The following is an 18,175-nucleotide window of genomic DNA, read 5'->3' as shown; positions in this document are numbered from 1 at the left end:
AACCTCTTAACTTCCTGTCGCTTTATTTGGAACATATAGCTGCACAGGACTACATTACCACGACGGCAGTGCTTCTCACCTGCACACATACATGCACATCATGGCACCTGCTGTCCGGGGTGTTGTTGTGTTTGCAGTCTTACTGTTGTGCTGTTGTCAGGCTATATTTTCTACGGAATACTTCTCCTCTCTCACTTTCTTCAACAGCGAACTACACAAGCATGGATGCAACTCACCTTCCGAATGGGACGAATACGCGGCGGATTGTGGTGAGAGAGCTTTTGCCACGTCCTCTTAACTCGACAGTACACGCTTCCGCATCCGTTGACAGGAGCACTGCTCTAGGTGTAGCGATGTGGATGAGTCCAGTGAGGGCAGGGTGTGTGACTGTCATGTTCTGAGTGCAAGATATTTATAAAGTATTAGAATAAAGTTCAGGGATTTTTTTTTAAAAAAACGTCCTTAAAATCTCGATGTGACTACGAGTGTTAAACTCATTAAGCATGTTCTGAGTTTTGCGCTGCTATTTTGAAAATCACCCGATTACAAAATAAGTGGTTGGGGTTATTCTGTTAATACAATAAACTGACTAAAGCGGCACTTTATCGTTCTGACTTTTTAACCACGATTACTGCTACAGATATTCCTTACTCTGTATGTATTGAATGTCGAAATCTTACACCTTTCACAAGTTTTTATTTTAAATAATTTATCATTCTTTGTCATTCGTGATTCTGCTTTTCGATGTTTCAGATTTATAACGTTGTATTTATTTTATGATTTCTCTTGGCGTATTGACGCACTGTTTGCAAATATAATACCATCTTAACAACAAAAGAACATGCTTTTTTTAGAAGCCTATGAATACAATCACCATTTGCCTTGCGGTACATTATTACAATACCATCAGGCTGTAGTGAAGTGTAGAAGTGCTTATTTTCTGTGCTGTTATTATTTAATATGGAACTTTGTCTTTCCACAGCATAAGGAATGTTTCCTTTCCTTCAGCAGTAAGCGCTTGAAATAGTCTTTTAGTACATCAGCCTTTTGCTGACACTCTCTGAGACACTTCATGCTGTTGTAAAAACTGAAAAAGCTTTTGCTGATTTTTACTATGCATTGCAATATTATTAATTGTCTCTTATTAGGGCTAATATTTGTTTAACATGTATGTGCTGCTCATTTTATCTGTTTTCCTTGACTTTGTTTTGTTACTTTTAAAATACTACAAAAATTGTGCATTCGTCTATCCATTTTCAAAGTGATTTTTCCAATACAGAGTTGCAGGGAAGCTGCGTGTCTAATTGTCTAATTTCTCCTTATATTCCTCTTTATTATCTGAATCACTGCTTGATAGTCTTGTATTTATTTGTTGGGGAAAATGTTGTTCCATATTTCAAGAAGAATATGTTTAAACTGTTGCCATCCAGCCTACTTATTCCATATACTATATATCTTGTCCCAGTCTACTTTTCTTAAGCTCTTTCTCATTCCTTCATAATCTGCTTTCCTGAAATCCCTGAAACGTTTGATAAGGATTGATCATGTTTATACTGATGGGGAAAAAAGAAACACAACAACTCCTCCTCCTCCACACTCTGGCCCCCCTTTCTGCATGGAACAGGTCTAAGAGTGACTCATCTGTGAAGAGGACCTGATGCCACTGCTAACGAGTCCATTAGAGCTTCTATCTGGCCCAAGCCAGTCGGGTGTGACGTCTAGGAAGTGTGAGCAGAGGGCCTCTGACAGGTCGCCTTGCTCTAAGGTCAGCAGCGTGGAGCCTGACTGTCCTATCACTGATGCAAGCACTGTGTCTGCCGGCAGTTTTTGCAGCAGTATGGATGGCAGATCTGAAACGACTGCTCAGATGGACCAGTTTGATGTGTCGGTTCTGCTCTGGTGTGGTCACTCAAGGGCGACTGGACCTTGAACAGTCTTCTGTCCTGCCGGTCTGCTGAAACCTGCTCTGCAGTCAGGACACAGTGGAGCCGCTTACTCCATAGTGACTGGCAATGCTGGCACATGACACGCCTGCCTGCAGCATGCTAATGGCCATCTCCCTTGCTTCTGGTGACATCTGAGGCATTATGGAATGCACAGAAAACTGACTAAGTGTGGCCTTTTTCTTGCAGTGACCTAAGCTTTGAATTAAGGCCTTTTAAAAGGTGATGTGATCAGGCATTGTTCCACCTGGACCTTGTTGGGTAAAAGTGCACCTAATGAGCTTTTGTGTGATTGGCAAGTTGCAGTGCCTCACTGCACAAGCTGTATTGCTGGTCAGAGGGCTTAAAACCAATTGACAGCTTTTTGTGAAAGTACATAAACTATAACTATAGTATTCTCATTCCAGAAAATGTTGTGTTTCTTTTTTCCAACAGTATATTTTCAGAGCATTGTATACTACAAAGAAAACACACCATATTTTGACCACAGTTTCCTAATACAGCAGTTCTTTCATTCCTGCTGTCCAAACTCTATCTTGATTGTCATCTCTAAAAAGACTAGATTTATATAAGCATTTCCACTAGTAGGTTCTCTGACAAAATGATTAAGAAAACAGTCACTAGAAAAAAAATATATATATAATTTTAACTGCTGACATTCCTATTAGATTTTCCCAATCTATGTGAGGAAATCTAAAATCTTCCATGGGAACTGCTTTACAGACGAATCTCATATTTTTTCATTTGGCACTTAATTATAATTTTGTTGTTTATACTATGCTTCTTCGTCTCCTGACTGTCTTGTCATTATGGAGTGCTGCGTATCCACTGACACTGACATTGCATACACTCATATTGAATTTGTGAATTCATTGTAAGAAGAAGCTAACACAAAGTGAGTTATGAGCAAATCTCCACTGGTGAACATGTATATTTTCTCATATCTTACCTGACCTCTCTCTTCCACTACACAAAATATAATAAAATAGATTTTTCTGGAATGTAGTCGATTTGAGATAGAATGACTCATAAAATACATATTTTTCAAACTTTCATTGTAGGTTGCCTGATAGAATAAATACACACCTGTGTTTTTGTAAACATCTTTTTACAGTTACAGAATAAGTTTTGCCCACCCATGAGCTGTTGGAGTATGTATTTTGTCAGCTTGCCTCTTGTTTTACAAAGTACATAATGTCTCTTGTCTTGACCTGTACACTTTTGTGTAGACTGTGGGGAAGTAAGATTTTGTTGATGCAATTTGTTTCTTATCTTCTGAAGAGTCTTCAATTCTGCAGTTTGAGGACACTGAGTGTGAAGGTGGTGGAAGCGCGCCCTGTGTGTCAGTGTTCTCCCTAGACACAGAGAAAGTTCTGGTAAGAATCTTCTTTTTTTCTACTTCATTGTGGTATTTTTTATTTCCACAGAATGTCACTGGTAATTTTAAACATAAAAGAACATTGCTTAATTTTTTTTTAGCAGTAGGTCTAGAAACTTGTTGTAGTTCCAAGTAATGTGATGAACAGAATGAACTCGGATCAAAAGCAGGTCTCTCTGTCCCAGGAATTTGCTTTCATCCCCCCAGAGGATAGCCAAATCATGGCACATTCTATTTAAGTTTTGAACACATGCATATTTTTATTTAATCTTGTTATTTTGTTTGAGAGATCAGTTTTTAGTCTTGAAATTCAGTTGTTTACAGATTAGCCTCAGTCATATTATATGAAGTATTATTGTATGGAACCAACCTGTGATGTCATTTCTGTGTGATATTAAAAAGACGTCTTTCAGTACTAGAGTACTTTGTGCTTGATCTTTTGGCCTCTGATGAAAATAACATGCTCAGTCCTTTCTTTGTTACATGCACCCTTCTCTGTTGTGAGCTTCACCTTTAAATTTATCTGAAATAACACCAGTTTTTTCCCTGTTTTTGTAGAGCCAGGCAAAGTTGCTCATTGAGCAAAAGAGATTTCCTTTTGCAGTTGAGAACCAGAGTACAAATGAAGAGCTTGGTATGTAAAAGTAAATACAATTTACTTACAATTACACTTAGTTAAATGAAAAATAATCTCCAGAGTGTGGGGATGCAAATCTCGAGTGCCATAAACTGCAGAAAACTTCACCAAGAAAAATTCAGAGGCTGTGCTGCAAGGTGTAAGCCCCTAATCAGCAGCAAGAACAGAAGAGCTTGATTTGAACTTGCAAAAAAATACTGAGATGAGCCACAGGATTTCTAGAACAAGGTTTTAGGGACAAATTAGACCAAAATAAACATCTATCAAGGTGATAGAATGGCTGTTTCTGTTTTTCTCCACAATTTAGCCTATGACCTTAAGCATGCCAGTTCTTCAGTAGAGCATGGTGGAGGGAGTATCATAGCTTGAGCATGCATGGCTGCTTCTGGAACAGGTTCAATGTTTTTTATTGATGACTTAACTTGACTTAAGGATGGCAGCAGTAGGATGAATTCAGGGCTATACAAACAGAAAAAATGGTACCAGACTTATTGGGTGGCAATTCATTATGCAGCAGGACAATGAGCTGAAACATACTGTATGCTTAACATAGGAGTTCATCAGACAGAAAAAGTGGATCATTTTAAACTGACCAAGTCAGTCATCACATCTGAATCCAATTGAGCATGCGTTTCATTTGTTCAAAAGGAGACTGAGGCACAAAGTCCAAGAGTTAAAGCCTGGCAAAGCATCTCAAGTGAGATGCATTTATTGCAAGCAAGGGATTTGCAACAAAATACTTACATTCTCACTTCTGAATTTGCTTTAGGTTAAGTGTCCCAATACCTTTGGTCACCTACAGTAAATGTTGGGGGACAGAACACAACATATGCTTTAGTTGAAAAATGATTAAGCGTGTTTGCAAAATAGATCCTGAAAATAAAAGGTGACTCTGACTCAGAATAATTTGTTTTATATGAATCTCAATTTCTTGTGTGTACAACAGGAAAATGTCAGTTTTAGGTTTTTGTCCCAATACTGTTGGGAGTACACTGTAAAAAAGCCATAAGAAAGGTTGCAAACGTGAAAGAGCCATTTTGCCGTTCTTGGTCATTTGGTGTTTGAGTAGTAAAATTTGTCAAGTTGCTTTCACGTTGCTTCTTGAATGAGCTCAGAGTTGGGGCCTCACTCACCTGTGAGGAAATCCTGTTTCACACATCCACAACTTTCTGTGTAAAGACGTGTTTCCAGTTCTCTGTCCTACATGAAGTCCCTTTTAGTTTTCATTGTGACTCCATGTCCTTGTTTCATTAACTGATTCTAAAGAAGTCCCTTGGGTTGATCCTAAATTTACACATTAGCATTTTATATACTTTGATTAAATTACCCCTCCTTTGTTCTTGATTGAAGAAGCTTTGCTCTTTTAACCTTTGTGTAAATGACAATCCCCAAAAGCCAGAATCATTCTTGCTCTCTCTACGGCTATACTATCCTTTCTGTGGTATGGTAGAGGACAAAAGAGTGTACAAAATCATTGTAAAGCTTGAATATACTGTATATGTACACTATTATTTTTGCTTTCTTCATTGGTTCTTTTTATTGTCTCGACAAGGATGTAGTAAAGCATGAGTCACCCGTGCAATGTGTGTAGTTTTCCTCTTTCTTGTGGGATCACTTTACAATTACTAATGTTGAATTTCATTTCCTGTGTCTGCCCCTTGTATGGTTTTTGTGTTTTTGTAAGTTTCTGTTTGCTTTTGATTGTCACTCCTTTTTTTTTGTGGCATCTCTAAACTTAATTAGTTAACTCTGCCAGAATCTAAATTATTAATGTTGATCAGGAAGAGACAAAGGTCTGACACAACCTTGTGGGAAAACTGTTTATGTTTGAAGTCACCAGCTGAAAGATTAGGGTTCTCTAGAAGAAGAGTGAGACTGCCTTGATAATTATAGGAACAAGTAATAGGTTTATTCCATGCTGAAAAAAAGAAGAAAGAGAAAACAATGTTTCGGCCGTGGAGCCTTCTTCAGCACACCTGAAGAAGGCTCCACGGCCGAAACGTTGTGTTCTCTTTCTTCTTTTTTTCAGCATGGAATAAACCTATTACTTGTTCCTTTGCAGCCTACGCATGCTGACGCAGCTACCCACCTGAACTTGATAATTATAGTATGCTTATGCAATATAATTGCATAAGCATACTTTTTGTACAGTAGAATATTTGTACTGACCAAGGTAACTGGGATAAGGGCATCAACAGACTATAATGTTCTTCTTGTTACTTGTTACTATAAAATAGACAATAAGAGACAATGGCGACAGAATTCTCATGACTCTCTTTGTGGCCACATTCTCTATGAATGATTGATTACCTGAACAGTTTAACCTAACCAGTTCTACACTGTAAAGTTAATCATTACAAGAGAACCAGTTAAGCCTACTTGTGACTGACATTGACATAACCGGTTGTGTTGCTTCTGTTTTTCATTTTCAGCAGTAGGATATGTGTTCATTGGAAATGGTCTTTATGATGAAGCCATCAAGCATTTCTCCTTACTCTTACAGGTACGCCTCTTAACTTGAGATAAGATCTACCGCTCTAGCAATTTGGTGTTGTTAGGTTTTGCCTTGTACAGAGTTTTGCTTTATGTGCCCTGTGTTGGAATGGAATCCCATCCACTGAATAGTTCTGCCCAGCGCTTCTGGGATAGACTCTAGCTTTCTGCAGCCCTTAGTAAGGATAATCAGATAATAATGGGTGGGTGTCTTGCTTTGTTTGTTTTACTCATCCATTTATGTATTGACATAATCTCTGAGTAACAAACTCTTTACTGTTAAACTCTGGACCACTTACCTTGTTATCTTTGTTGGGTATCCTACAACCTTTGGAAACGAGAACTTTAATAATATTATTCTGTCAGAGGGTTTGTGAATTCTGTTCAAGATGATGAAGCTGTTTTTTTATTAGTGTTCTTATAAATCTTTTCTTTTCTCACGAGTAGGGGGATCCTGAATTAGTCAGTGCTATCTATGGAAGAGGAATTGCATATGGGAAGAAAGGTCTGCAAGTAAGTTTTTTTTTTGTACAAATTGGATTAAAAAAAAAGATGTAGTGATTTCAGTTCTGAAGCGGTAAGGTGTATTTTCAAACTGGACATGGCCTGGTCTGTCCATTGTTATTTGCTAGTACATAGACAAGCATCTGTCTTTATATTCAATTCAAAATAATGAAAAGGCTTTTCTTTAATAACCAAAATGTGCAAGATTAAGTGGCCTTCAGTCTCCACCTGACTGTTGTGGGACTGAGTTTGTGAAGTGCAGCATTCGAATCCATTTCACAGTTGACATGCCAACACACTTTGAGAATGTTGAAAACTAAATAATTTGGTCAGCAGCAGAGTAAAACTGTTTGTACTGATCAAAGAGAAAGGATTTTGATTCAGTGCTGCTCACCGGCCTACAAACAGCAGCTAACCAAAGTCAGGTCTACTTTCCATGAAGTACTGTATATTTTATGGATCACCAGATCACAGATTTTTTTTTTAATGTGTAAACAAATGTTTGGTGATTGAAAAATGTATTTAATGATTGTGAATGCAAAGAATGGATTTAAAAAAAGATCTCTGAATTTCACAGGAAGAAAACAACGCTCCATTGGAAATTTTTGTTTCCCTCTATTATGAAAAATAATGAAAAAATGCATTACTAATGTGCTGTACAACTCATTTGTTGCTGTTTTGGCTTTAAAATAAATTCTTCAATTATTTACACTCCAGAGAAGACAAGTGATTCTACAACAATTTCATGCATGTGGAATTCATGGGGGTGTGAAACAACAAATGAACCTTTACTTATTAAAAAAAAGGCTCTTTATCCTTACATTAAAGGCAGGAGTAATTTTTATTCTAATCCAAATATTGCATATGAGAAAAAAAAGCATTTGCTTAAGCAAACAACAGGCCAAAATCAATTTCATTTAATTTCAAAATAATTTTGTTTATTTTTGAATGGCTGTGTGGATTTATGATGTTGTGTTCTGATCTGTGCATTCCTGGAATGTCTTGTACGCGGAGTGGAGAAAGTGATCACGGGTAAAGGTGTTATCTTTTTCATTGTAATTTCTTGGAGGAGTAACTGCACATTACTTCTCATTTGCACAGGACATCAAAAATGCAGACCTAGCACTGTATGAGCTGAGCCGAGTGATTACTCTGGAGCCCAACCGACCAGAGGTGTATGAGCAACGTGCAGAGGTGACAATACCATGCTACTGCTTTCGTTATTACTAAGTTATTGGAGACTTTTGTAATATCAGTGTTGACAGCAGTCATGTCTGGTAGATATTTCCTATTGTGGATCTCTTTATAATAAACACCCTAAGTATTTGTTTTTTTTTCCTATGTAATCTGAATATTATCACAACATATGGCTTCTGCTTGACATGGACACTTTTATGTGTCTATCACTCTGGTAAAACATTTCTAACAGATGTGGCACCCATAATAAAAGCTGATGTTTTAACAAAATGTTCATTCATCTCTAGCTATCCTCTGTTTAATTTTAAGTCTATTTCTTATAGGTGCATTTATACCTTTTTAAAGGTAGTTTAAAACAGAAGTGAAAGAACTTGTATATTTATAGATCCTGTCTCCACTGGGGCGTATCAGTGAGGCCTTAAGTGATCTCTCCAAAGCCATACAGCTGTATCCTTCAGCTCGTCTGTACCGACACAGGGGAACACTTCACTTCATTTCTGAGGTGAGTTCTTCAGTGCATCTTATATAAAAGTGTTGTGATGCCACATCTCAGTCAGTCGTGTTATATGCATATGACTGCTGTACATTGGATTGTATCAAGTTAACAAAATTCAATAATAAAAGAAAACATCAAGTCAGTGATCATGTGAGGTGATCAGACTAAATTTATTAGAAAGTACAAAAAGTCACCTAAAATGTATTGTAAAACCATTGTTGTAATTCTGTTCAAACAAGACGTCTGGATAATGCATCAAAAAGTGCATGCATTGAGACTTATGAATATTCATCAGTGCTTTACCATACCTGTTCAAAATGTAAATTCCTGTTATACAGTAGGTCACCTGTGCAAAAAGTTTCATCATCAAGCTATTCGCTTTAAGTCATCCAAACTTCTGTCCACCCATGGGCTTAAGTAAGCATCGGTATTAAAAATCTTTTCAAATTATAAATACCTCTGCATCAGTGCCTTGTTGCATGACTCCCAGAAACTGATTGCCTTCTTTTTTCATACAATATGTCATTATATTGTCATATTTCTTTTCCACTTTTAAATCCAGTGATAGAATGGATGTTTTGGGAGACACATTTCCTTTGAGTTAGTTCTTCCAGTTTTCCTTTACTGTTCTGTAAATGCAGGCCCTGGATATTGGTTCAGTGAAAGTACTTTTGGACAGTGCAGAGGCTGGAAATGTTAGGGGACCAGTGGTCACTCTGTTTCAGAGCTTTAGCAGCACCATTGCCATTTACAGCACATCTAATAGACTGGCATAGTATTTAATGGAGGCTCCGATCAATTGCAAATAATAAACAATATCTGGAACTGAAATCAGCTTCTTTTTTATCTTATCTTGCAAATTGCTCAGCTTTTTTGAGAGGTCTTCTTGTACTGCATTAACTGCATTGCTGACGTCAGAGAAAATTCCCATTCTGGAAAAGCCACTGGAAGAGTGTTTTCCCTGTCCTGTTTGTTACAATGTAGGACTATGCAGCAGCGCAGGAAGATTTCCAGCAATCTCTGGAGCTGAAGAAGAACCAGCCCATTGCTGTGCTGTACAAAGGCTTGACCTTCTTCCACAGGGGGATGCTCAAGGTAAATGTCATCATTTGTGGGAAGAGACAATTGATTTACGCTGCTGTGTAAATAGACAGTTATAATATATAGTATGTGTGTTATGAGTATTAACAGTATTCTCTGCATCTACTAACATTTTCTATTATAGCAACTTCTAGTAATACAGCCTAGTGTGAGTGAGAAGAAGACTAACTTGTTTAGCACCCTTTAATTCACATTGTAATTTGAGATGTATACAACAGAAGATCCATCACATCACAATTAGGTTGAAATCTAATTGACTCAAAATCAGAGTCCAAGTCATATGTATAATTTGTTTCTCTCTATATAACCATGGAACTACTGTAAAAGGCTTCTTTTTATTCTACAAAATGCACAGGATAACTGTAAAACAAAATACTACTAATTTAGTAGATAATTAACTTAAATACAGTATATTTCTGTATAGAGAAGGAAAACCATTGAGTGAAAAGATTAAAGCAGTGCAAAATGTTTAAGCCTTTTGCTCAACAGTGAATCTAAAAGAGTGTTTCTGTAAGTAACGATAACAGCTATACCATTATAATTCAGGTGGGTAGCTGCGTCAGCATGCGTAGGCTGCAAAGGAACAAGTAATAGGTTTATTCCATGCTGAAAAAAACCTGAAGAAGGCTCCATCTGAAGAAGGCTCCACGGCCGAAACGTTGTGTTCTCTTTCTTCTTTTTTGCAGCATGGAATAAACCTATTACTTGTTCCTTTGCATACCATTATAATGCACTTCTTAGGCCTCATTATTATGAGATTGAGCTACAGTATTTGTGTTGTTTTTTTATAAAGATTGACTGCATATGACCCGAGCAAACAAATAGTGCTCTCATGCCAACTTCATTTATATGTTAGTGCTGCTTCACTGATATAAGGTTTAAAATGTTTTTTTTTAAATAACATTTCTTCATAATGTTATGAAGTAAAAAAAAATGAAGAACACAGTTTCAGTGAAATGTGTTTAAAATACAGTAATAAAAAAATACATTAATTTGTAGGGTATACTGTAATTTCAGTGTTTTTATTTTATCGGCATTCATCTTCACAAGAATTATATTTTTGCATACATCCAAAATACACTGTAAAATAACCACCATTTAAAACAATGTTGCCCAAGAACACTGCCAGGTAATAATTAGCAGTTTGTTAAATAATATTTTATGAATCCTAAAATTAAAGCTGCTTCGCATCTGTAATGATGCATCTTTGTAGCATATAAAATAGGTTTAGGGAGTTTTTTTAACAAAAGTTCAAATTCTTTTATTTGCCAGCCTTAATGCACCTTAGCTGCCATATTAGCTTTACAAAATAAAGAATATATTTTAAATTGCTAAGAAGTGACGTTATAAAAATTTTAAAAGTGAAAAAATCAAGATCATAGTATTTTAAGGTGACATTTTGTGTGAAGTAAAAATCTGTCAAAAACAAACAAGCAAGTTTGCAGGGTAATTTGCAACATTACCAGAACAGCTTTAATCAGAGACACCAAACTCTATATTCAAGTCTAAGTCCAGAAAAATATATCCATGAACTAAAACTTATGGTTCTTTTTTTGAAAATTGTTTTTTACAAAAATTTACATCAATTTACTTAAAAGTAGCACATACTAGTTACTTTTTAAAAATGTTCATCACAGTTTTATTTCCCCACACATGGCACCTTGCCTAATGCCATGCCTTTTCTGAAAGTGTTCTGCCTGGGAGTTAGGTTTCTCTGCCTGGGCTCACAGTACCAGAGACTGGGATGTTACTACAAAAACCAAGTGATCTAAATATTCAAGAGCTCCCTGGTTTATATGCGGATGTCCCCTAGCACAACTGGCAACCCACTGAAGCTAAGTAGGTGTGAACTTGGTCAGTACCTGGATGTAGACCTCTTGGAAAAAACTAAAGTTGCTGCTGGAAGAGGTGTTAGTGGGGCCAGCAGGGGGCGCTCACCCTGCGGTCTATGTGGGTTCTAATGCCCCAGTATAGTGACAGAGACCCTATACTGTAAACAGGCGCTGTCCTTTAGATGAGACATAAAAACCAAGGTCCCAACTCTCTGTGGTCATTAAAAGTCCCAGGGCGTTTCTCGAGAAGAGTAGGGGTGTAACTGGTGTCCTGGCCAAATTTCCCATTGGTCCTTACCAATCATGGTCTCCTAATAATCCCCATCTATGAATTGGCTTCATTACTCTGCTCTCCTCCCCACTTATTGCTGATGTGTGGTGAGCGTTCTAGCACCCTATGGCTGCCGTCGCATCATCCATTTGAGGCTGCACATTGGTGGTGGTGGAGGGGAGTCCCCATTGTGCTTTGAGTGGAGTGTCCAGAAAAATGCTATATAACTGTAAGCAATTATTATTATTTATTTAGCAATATTCAGTGTTTTTGCTTATTGAAACACCATCTTATTTTAGGTGCTATTGTTCTTCAGGAGACCAGAAGCTTTGTCACAGAGTATTCTTGTTTTTTAAATTAATTTTGGGTTTGTTTATGTTTCAACTAATGATAAACAGCTGCTCTTTAGGTAATGTGTTCTGACACTCCTTCAGGCAGAGTAAACCTCACCCAAAGCAGACGCAACGCAAATTCACTGACTTTGTTGGGTGACATCATCGACTGACATTTCTCTATTGTAACATTTTCCCACAGGTAGCCAGAATCCCTTAAAATCCTAACCGTGTTACCTGACTGTTTTATAATGGGTTATAGTTAAAAAGTACAGATGATGTCCAAGTAGAGAAAATGTATTGAAAATGTTGAGGTTGGTTCTGGGACACTTAAAAACTCAACACATATAGCACAAAAGTAAGTGTTTTTGTAAGAACTGATATGGAGTTCCATTAAAATTTAAAAAAAAATGTATTAATATAACTGCTGTTTTACTCCATCTGATTCAAGAAAGGCAGTCTAAACTTTCTGTACCCACAGGAGGCAATTGAGACTTTCAAAGAAGCCCTTAAGTTAAAATCTGATTTTATAGATGCCTACAAAAGTCTTGGACAGGCTTACAGGTAAGATCCTTTCTGGCGCCAAGTGATCCTAAGTGCCATGTAAAGGAGAAAATGCAGTCTCCCTTAATTAGATGATTATGAATTCATCAATAAGAACCCCATCAAAATTCTCCCTAAAGTCTCCCAGTAGTTCAATGTGGACTATACACTTTGTGAATAAGAATCTATAACCCCACAGGCCTCTTTGTGAAAATGAGTTAATTTTTGTGTTTATACTCTAATCCAGTTGAGTTAAAAGGAACAGTGTTCCTTTGGTCTGATGTTAATTACATTAGGTATTTGAACATTTTGAATGCCTCCCCCCAAAAATTCAATTCTTGTAGCATGTTCACAGAATGTGCATTTCAGATATGGCTTTAAAGTGTCCTGCTCAGAAAGGTTCCTTATGTTTTTATTTAACATCCAAGACCCACTAACTGTACTGTATACATTCATGTCATTTCTGGGCAGTGATCTTGCACACATAATTAAAATGGCTTTTTTGCAATATGTGATGATTTCTCCTATTGTTTCTATCTTCAGGGAGTTGGGTGACTTTGAAGCTGCTATGGAGAGCTTCCAAAAAGCACTAATGTTGAATCAGAATCACATCCAGTCTCTCCAGTTACGGGGCATGATGCTGTACCATCACGGCAGCCTTCAAGAAGCTATAAGGAATTTTAAGGTACTGTAATTACTTCTATGTTCCTTGTAAGGAACAAAAATCAAAGAATCACCCAAGGCTGACAAAACTGTTATGAATAAAGTGGCGGTTAGTGCCTTTTTTATCTATAAAACTGGAATAAACAGCTCATTAATCAGCTCTATTTACAGCTGTAACCCTTATTACAGAAGACCTAAATTGCACAATAATTCTACCTCTGAAGTGCACCGTCCATAACCTAAATGAGCTAAAGTGCTCACTCCAGGCAGTCTTGATACAGTTATGATTGATTCAGCCAACTCGGCAAAGCCTGGCTAAATGTATATCCTTCCCAGTGATCTAATTATTTATTCCAAATTCCCTTTTTATGATGAATGGACTGTATATATTTTACTCAGACTGCATAAGACTGTATATAATTTACTAAGGCAGTCATCACAAACTGACAGTAATAATTACTTTTAGTTTGACATGAATTAGAAAAGGAGGTTTTCTTGAAATCACTAAGTCAATTGAGCAAAAAATTGCTGACATGGAGAGCACCCATTCAGACAGTAGGGGATTGAACTGTAGCAATTTCAAGGAAGTACTTTGTTCAAGGGAACACAAATTATTTACCTCTGGATATGAGCCCACAATCTTGGATTTGTGTGTTCACAACACTAACCACTACTCCACAATGATATCCCAAGTGTTAAATACATACAGATTATTTCCTGAATGTGTTATTAGAATCTAGGTCATGTTGATTGACAAAAAGCACAGCTTCTGTCCACTGATGGACAGAATATTTGGTAGCATTATCTTCCCGACTGCCTACCTATACAGAAGAGAATCATTGGGGACTAGTCAAATAGCCTCCAGTTATGCAGGGTTTTGTCCAGCAGGAGAAAATGTTAACATTTATGAAACAGGGGAAGTGTAATTGGGGATTGTGAGTCATGTTTATGGTATGGTTGTAACTAGCTATGGTGTGCTTTTTGTAATTTTTTTGGCAATCCTATTTTGAAACATTAAAAGCAGTTTGGTAACAGGGCTTCTATATGCATAAATGATACTAAATGAATATAGAATGATAAAAGAAACTGTAAAATCTTTTGAATTTCACATATAGTAGTAAAAATGTAATACTGGAAAATATAAAAAAATCATCTTTCAGAGTAATGAAAGTGACTCAATATTAGTGACTCAAGCATACTCAAGAGAGAGGAGTCTTTCAGCAACAATTCCATACTAAGATGTGTAACATTTGTTAATAGTGTTGATTCCCCTGCTATTTTGTTTTGTAAAAAGGTTTGTACAGTAGGTGGTTTATTCTACACTGCAGTAGTGCAAATTGCATGTAACAGTCTTTTGTTGGTTGTACATTTTCTTCGTTGTTCCTGTATATTTGGTTGCATATTGAGAACAATCAAGTTAGAGCAAGAAGAAGGACATTAATGTCAATGCAGACTGGATCCAGAAATTATTCACCATAAACTGTGTCAGAAGTCAGTTTCTGAAGGGAAAGAAAGCTGTACTGGAATTTCTGATAACCACTGAAGGCTTAATTATTCTTTCACAGTGTTGGTGTGATGTGCACAGCAATTATGTATTATGAGGGATTTTGAGATAAATTGTCTGGTATCAGATGATCACAATTTTGAGATTATAATGAATTTGATATTCTAATGAATACATTTCATTCATTAAAATTAATTCTAATGAATAAATTTATTTGAATGTAACAAACCATTAATGCAAAATTAATGGAGATAAAAAGTACATTTAAAATTGTAAACAGGAGGCATCTTTCTTATCTCTCTTAGTTCTTTGCATTTTGTATGAAATCAACATACATTTTGATTTTCCCTTTTATAAAAAGGAACAGCATAATAAGCATATCAACAAGCTGAATTTAGCCCCAAGTTAAATAGGAAAATGGTGATTGTCTATGCTGTCGTGTAACTATGGAAGAACAGCTACGGAAAAAAAACATTGAACTGTCCTAAAAGAAAACACAGTAGTCTTAAAGAAGATGGTCTTTCATCTTCTTTCAGCAACCCAGCCCTAAGACAAAGATGACCGTTTGTGTATTCATTTTTCAGGTGTTCAAATAAATTTGTGACAGTACCCAGTTGCTGGACACTCTACCCCGATCTCTGGACCATTCTTTGAGTGCGAAATTAAACCAAGGCCTTATTGCATGCATTCTTCCTAATTTACTTAAGTTGCAATATATAAAAACTGTATATGATTAAACAGTGGGATGGTTTAAAAATTATTTAGAATCCCAAAAGGTATTGAGAAAGTCAGCCATGTAGCCATCTACTGAATCAGTAGTGAAACATGAACCAGGAGGCACAACTGGAAACTACAGAGAAGCGTACTAAACTGTGATCAGGAGGTCCTGCTTTTACACAAAGGATTGTGGATGTCTGGAACAAGCTGCCCAGCTATGGCTTCTTTCAAGGAAAGCAGTCCAGGCTTGTGGGGTGAGAGCCAGGGTCATGTCACTAGATCATTTGAGAAGTTTTGCCCAGGATAAGATGGGATAAGCTGGCCAGTTCTCTCTTAGTTCTGGGCAAATGCAGGGGTGCCTTTAGGTGCTGAACATCTGGCAGGTGGCTGCTAAAACAGGAGTGGCTCAAAAGTGGGTGAATCACAGGAGCCTGCATACTATTTTTCATTTTCTCTGGTGAAATACATGAAAAGCACACAGTCAGCAAAGTCATATTTGGGGGATTTTACCCAAAACTATTTGCCCTTTTTTTTTAAAAAAAAGAAAAGGCTGGGCAAAGTCCTCAGATCAATGTTACTAAGATTGAAAGAAATCGTGTGGGCTGAATGATCTGTCTTAAACATTTTTCCAAATTAAGATGTCAGTTTTTAACTGCAAATTTAAGAACACAAGAAAGGTTATAGAAGAGAAGTTATATTTGTAATACTATAACATGGGATATACGTTCTAATTTCTAACCTTTCACATGTTCTTAAATTACGTCTAGGGTTTAAGACCAGGGGGGAATTGAGGAAAATGCTTATGAGCATGCTTATGTTCGGCACTGGTAGCTCATGAAGTCTCCTTCACCCCTTTACAGAGGTGTCTCCAGCTGGAGCCATACAATGAGGTGTGCCAGTACATGAAAGGGCTGAGTCATGTTGCCATGGGACAGTTTTATGAAGGGATCAAAGCACAGACAAAAGTCATGTTAAATGACCCCCTACTGGGCCAGAAGGCAAGCTCTGAATATCTGAAAGTCAAATACCTCAGAGGTGAGTAGAAGTGCACCTTACAGGAACACAGCTAAGACAATCCACTGTCCTTTGCACTTTGATTGTATTCAGATTTTACTATGTCTCACTGGGTATTTCAAGCTTAATACCGTGAACTGAAAGATTAGGAAACAACTATATCAATGATAATTATTGATTAATAGTTACTGTTTTAATAATCATTGTACTCCATAAATAATACACAAGATCTATTTTTAAAGAACAAAAAATAAAGCAATAAATAAAAAATAATTTATTGTGTTAGTTTGATGGTAACACGGGGGATTATGCAAATCTTTATGTAGCTTACATTCAGCTCTGTGTTTTTGTAATACAGCCCAACAAAAGAAACATCCTCTCTCACTCCTATCCTATAAATCCATTTTATTTTTCTGCTTTTCTTCACTAGGTTCACTACTTGTGAACATTGCTTTTCATTTAGATAACTGGCACAAAAACATAGTTATTTAAACAAGGGTGCTTTCAATATACAGTACTTTAAGAATCATGCAATTCACAGAGCATAGACCGATGCTGTGACATTGCTGTGCTTGGGTAGCAGTTGGCAAAGGTGTAAATACACCAGAAATCTGCAAAGAGAAACCAGAAATGGCAAGCAAGGGTCTGGTGTATTCCAAAGGTGCTGTTGCGAAAGTCTAAATACATTCTGATGAAAAACATGTAGCCCTGTGAAGCCTGATATGCCATCCAGAACTTAAGACACAAATGCAATTAGGAATGAGTTCTAGTGCTGCTTTCATCTGCTGTTAGCATTAACCAGTGTTTCTTATTGTTTCCCTTTTTAAGAATACTCTCGCTATTTACATGCACATCTTGACATTCCTGTGGCAGAGTACAATGTTGATCAGGATCTTCCTGGAAATTTCAAGAACCACTGGGCAAAAAATCTGCCTTTCCTCATAGAGGATTATGAGGAGCAGCCTGGCCTGCAGCCACATATTAAGTGAGTTGTCATGGTTCCTCTTCAGGCCCAGTCTTTCAGATCCAGCCCTGAGAAATGCAATGAACAACATTTTTGCAGATCACTGTAATTAAAACTTGCTTGGAAAACTGTTTAAGAGTATATAGTTGGGTTGAACTAAAATTTCAGATGGCAACAAATATCCAAAGACACTCTTGTCATCATGACTCACAAATTTTAAAATTCAGTGTGTGCAACTGCCTATTTCTCTTCTTTGGAAAAATCTTTTGTTGAAAAGTAAAGAATCTGTCTTGTTCCAGTTTCCATAGCATTCCATTTATTCCATTCATTTTGAATTATTTGAAGCATTTGTTTTTTAATACAAATTTTTACTAATTTTACTTTTTTCTTTGTTTGTTGAGCTTCACATCACTTAGCAATTTATAACCAACTAGTAAATAAATGCTAATATGAAATATTACAAATTGCAGCACAACACAATATGCTGAGCTATAATGTGGACACCTTTTTGTGAATGAAGAGGACTTCTTTGTACTAGATTTCAGATTGTGACTTTGAAATACAGTGCCATTTTTTTCATATGTGA

At 36.8% G+C, this 18,175-nt stretch overlaps 1 protein-coding gene across 3 annotated transcripts in view; it reads left to right on the top strand.

Moving 5' to 3' along the window:
• The first annotated feature begins 5 nt into the window (after positions 1-5).
• ttc13 (tetratricopeptide repeat domain 13) overlaps positions 6-18,175 on the top strand; it is a 30,464-nt gene continuing 12,294 nt past the window's right edge. Inside the window, exons 1-12 of one of the 3 annotated variants that reach the window (XM_015345662.2) lie at positions 6-269; positions 3,225-3,319; positions 3,880-3,955; positions 6,391-6,461; positions 6,899-6,964; positions 8,057-8,149; positions 8,538-8,654; positions 9,633-9,743; positions 12,666-12,748; positions 13,271-13,412; positions 16,472-16,646; positions 17,454-17,610. In XM_015345662.2, coding sequence (XP_015201148.1) covers positions 92-269; positions 3,225-3,319; positions 3,880-3,955; positions 6,391-6,461; positions 6,899-6,964; positions 8,057-8,149; positions 8,538-8,654; positions 9,633-9,743; positions 12,666-12,748; positions 13,271-13,412; positions 16,472-16,646; positions 17,454-17,610 — 1,364 coding nt within the window. In that variant the 5' untranslated portion in view covers positions 6-91. Of the gene's footprint in view, positions 270-3,224; positions 3,320-3,879; positions 3,966-6,390; positions 6,462-6,898; positions 6,965-8,056; positions 8,150-8,537; positions 8,655-9,632; positions 9,744-12,665; positions 12,749-13,270; positions 13,413-16,471; positions 16,647-17,453; positions 17,611-18,175 lie in introns of those variants that run through there. The other 2 variants (XM_006625659.3, XM_069179326.1) reach the window with 2 other exon arrangements.

This window comes from Lepisosteus oculatus, chromosome 2, assembly GCF_040954835.1.
Source record: "Lepisosteus oculatus isolate fLepOcu1 chromosome 2, fLepOcu1.hap2, whole genome shotgun sequence".
Taxonomy (NCBI): domain Eukaryota; kingdom Metazoa; phylum Chordata; class Actinopteri; order Semionotiformes; family Lepisosteidae; genus Lepisosteus; species Lepisosteus oculatus.
This window is presented reverse-complemented; position numbering and strand designations above follow the sequence as displayed.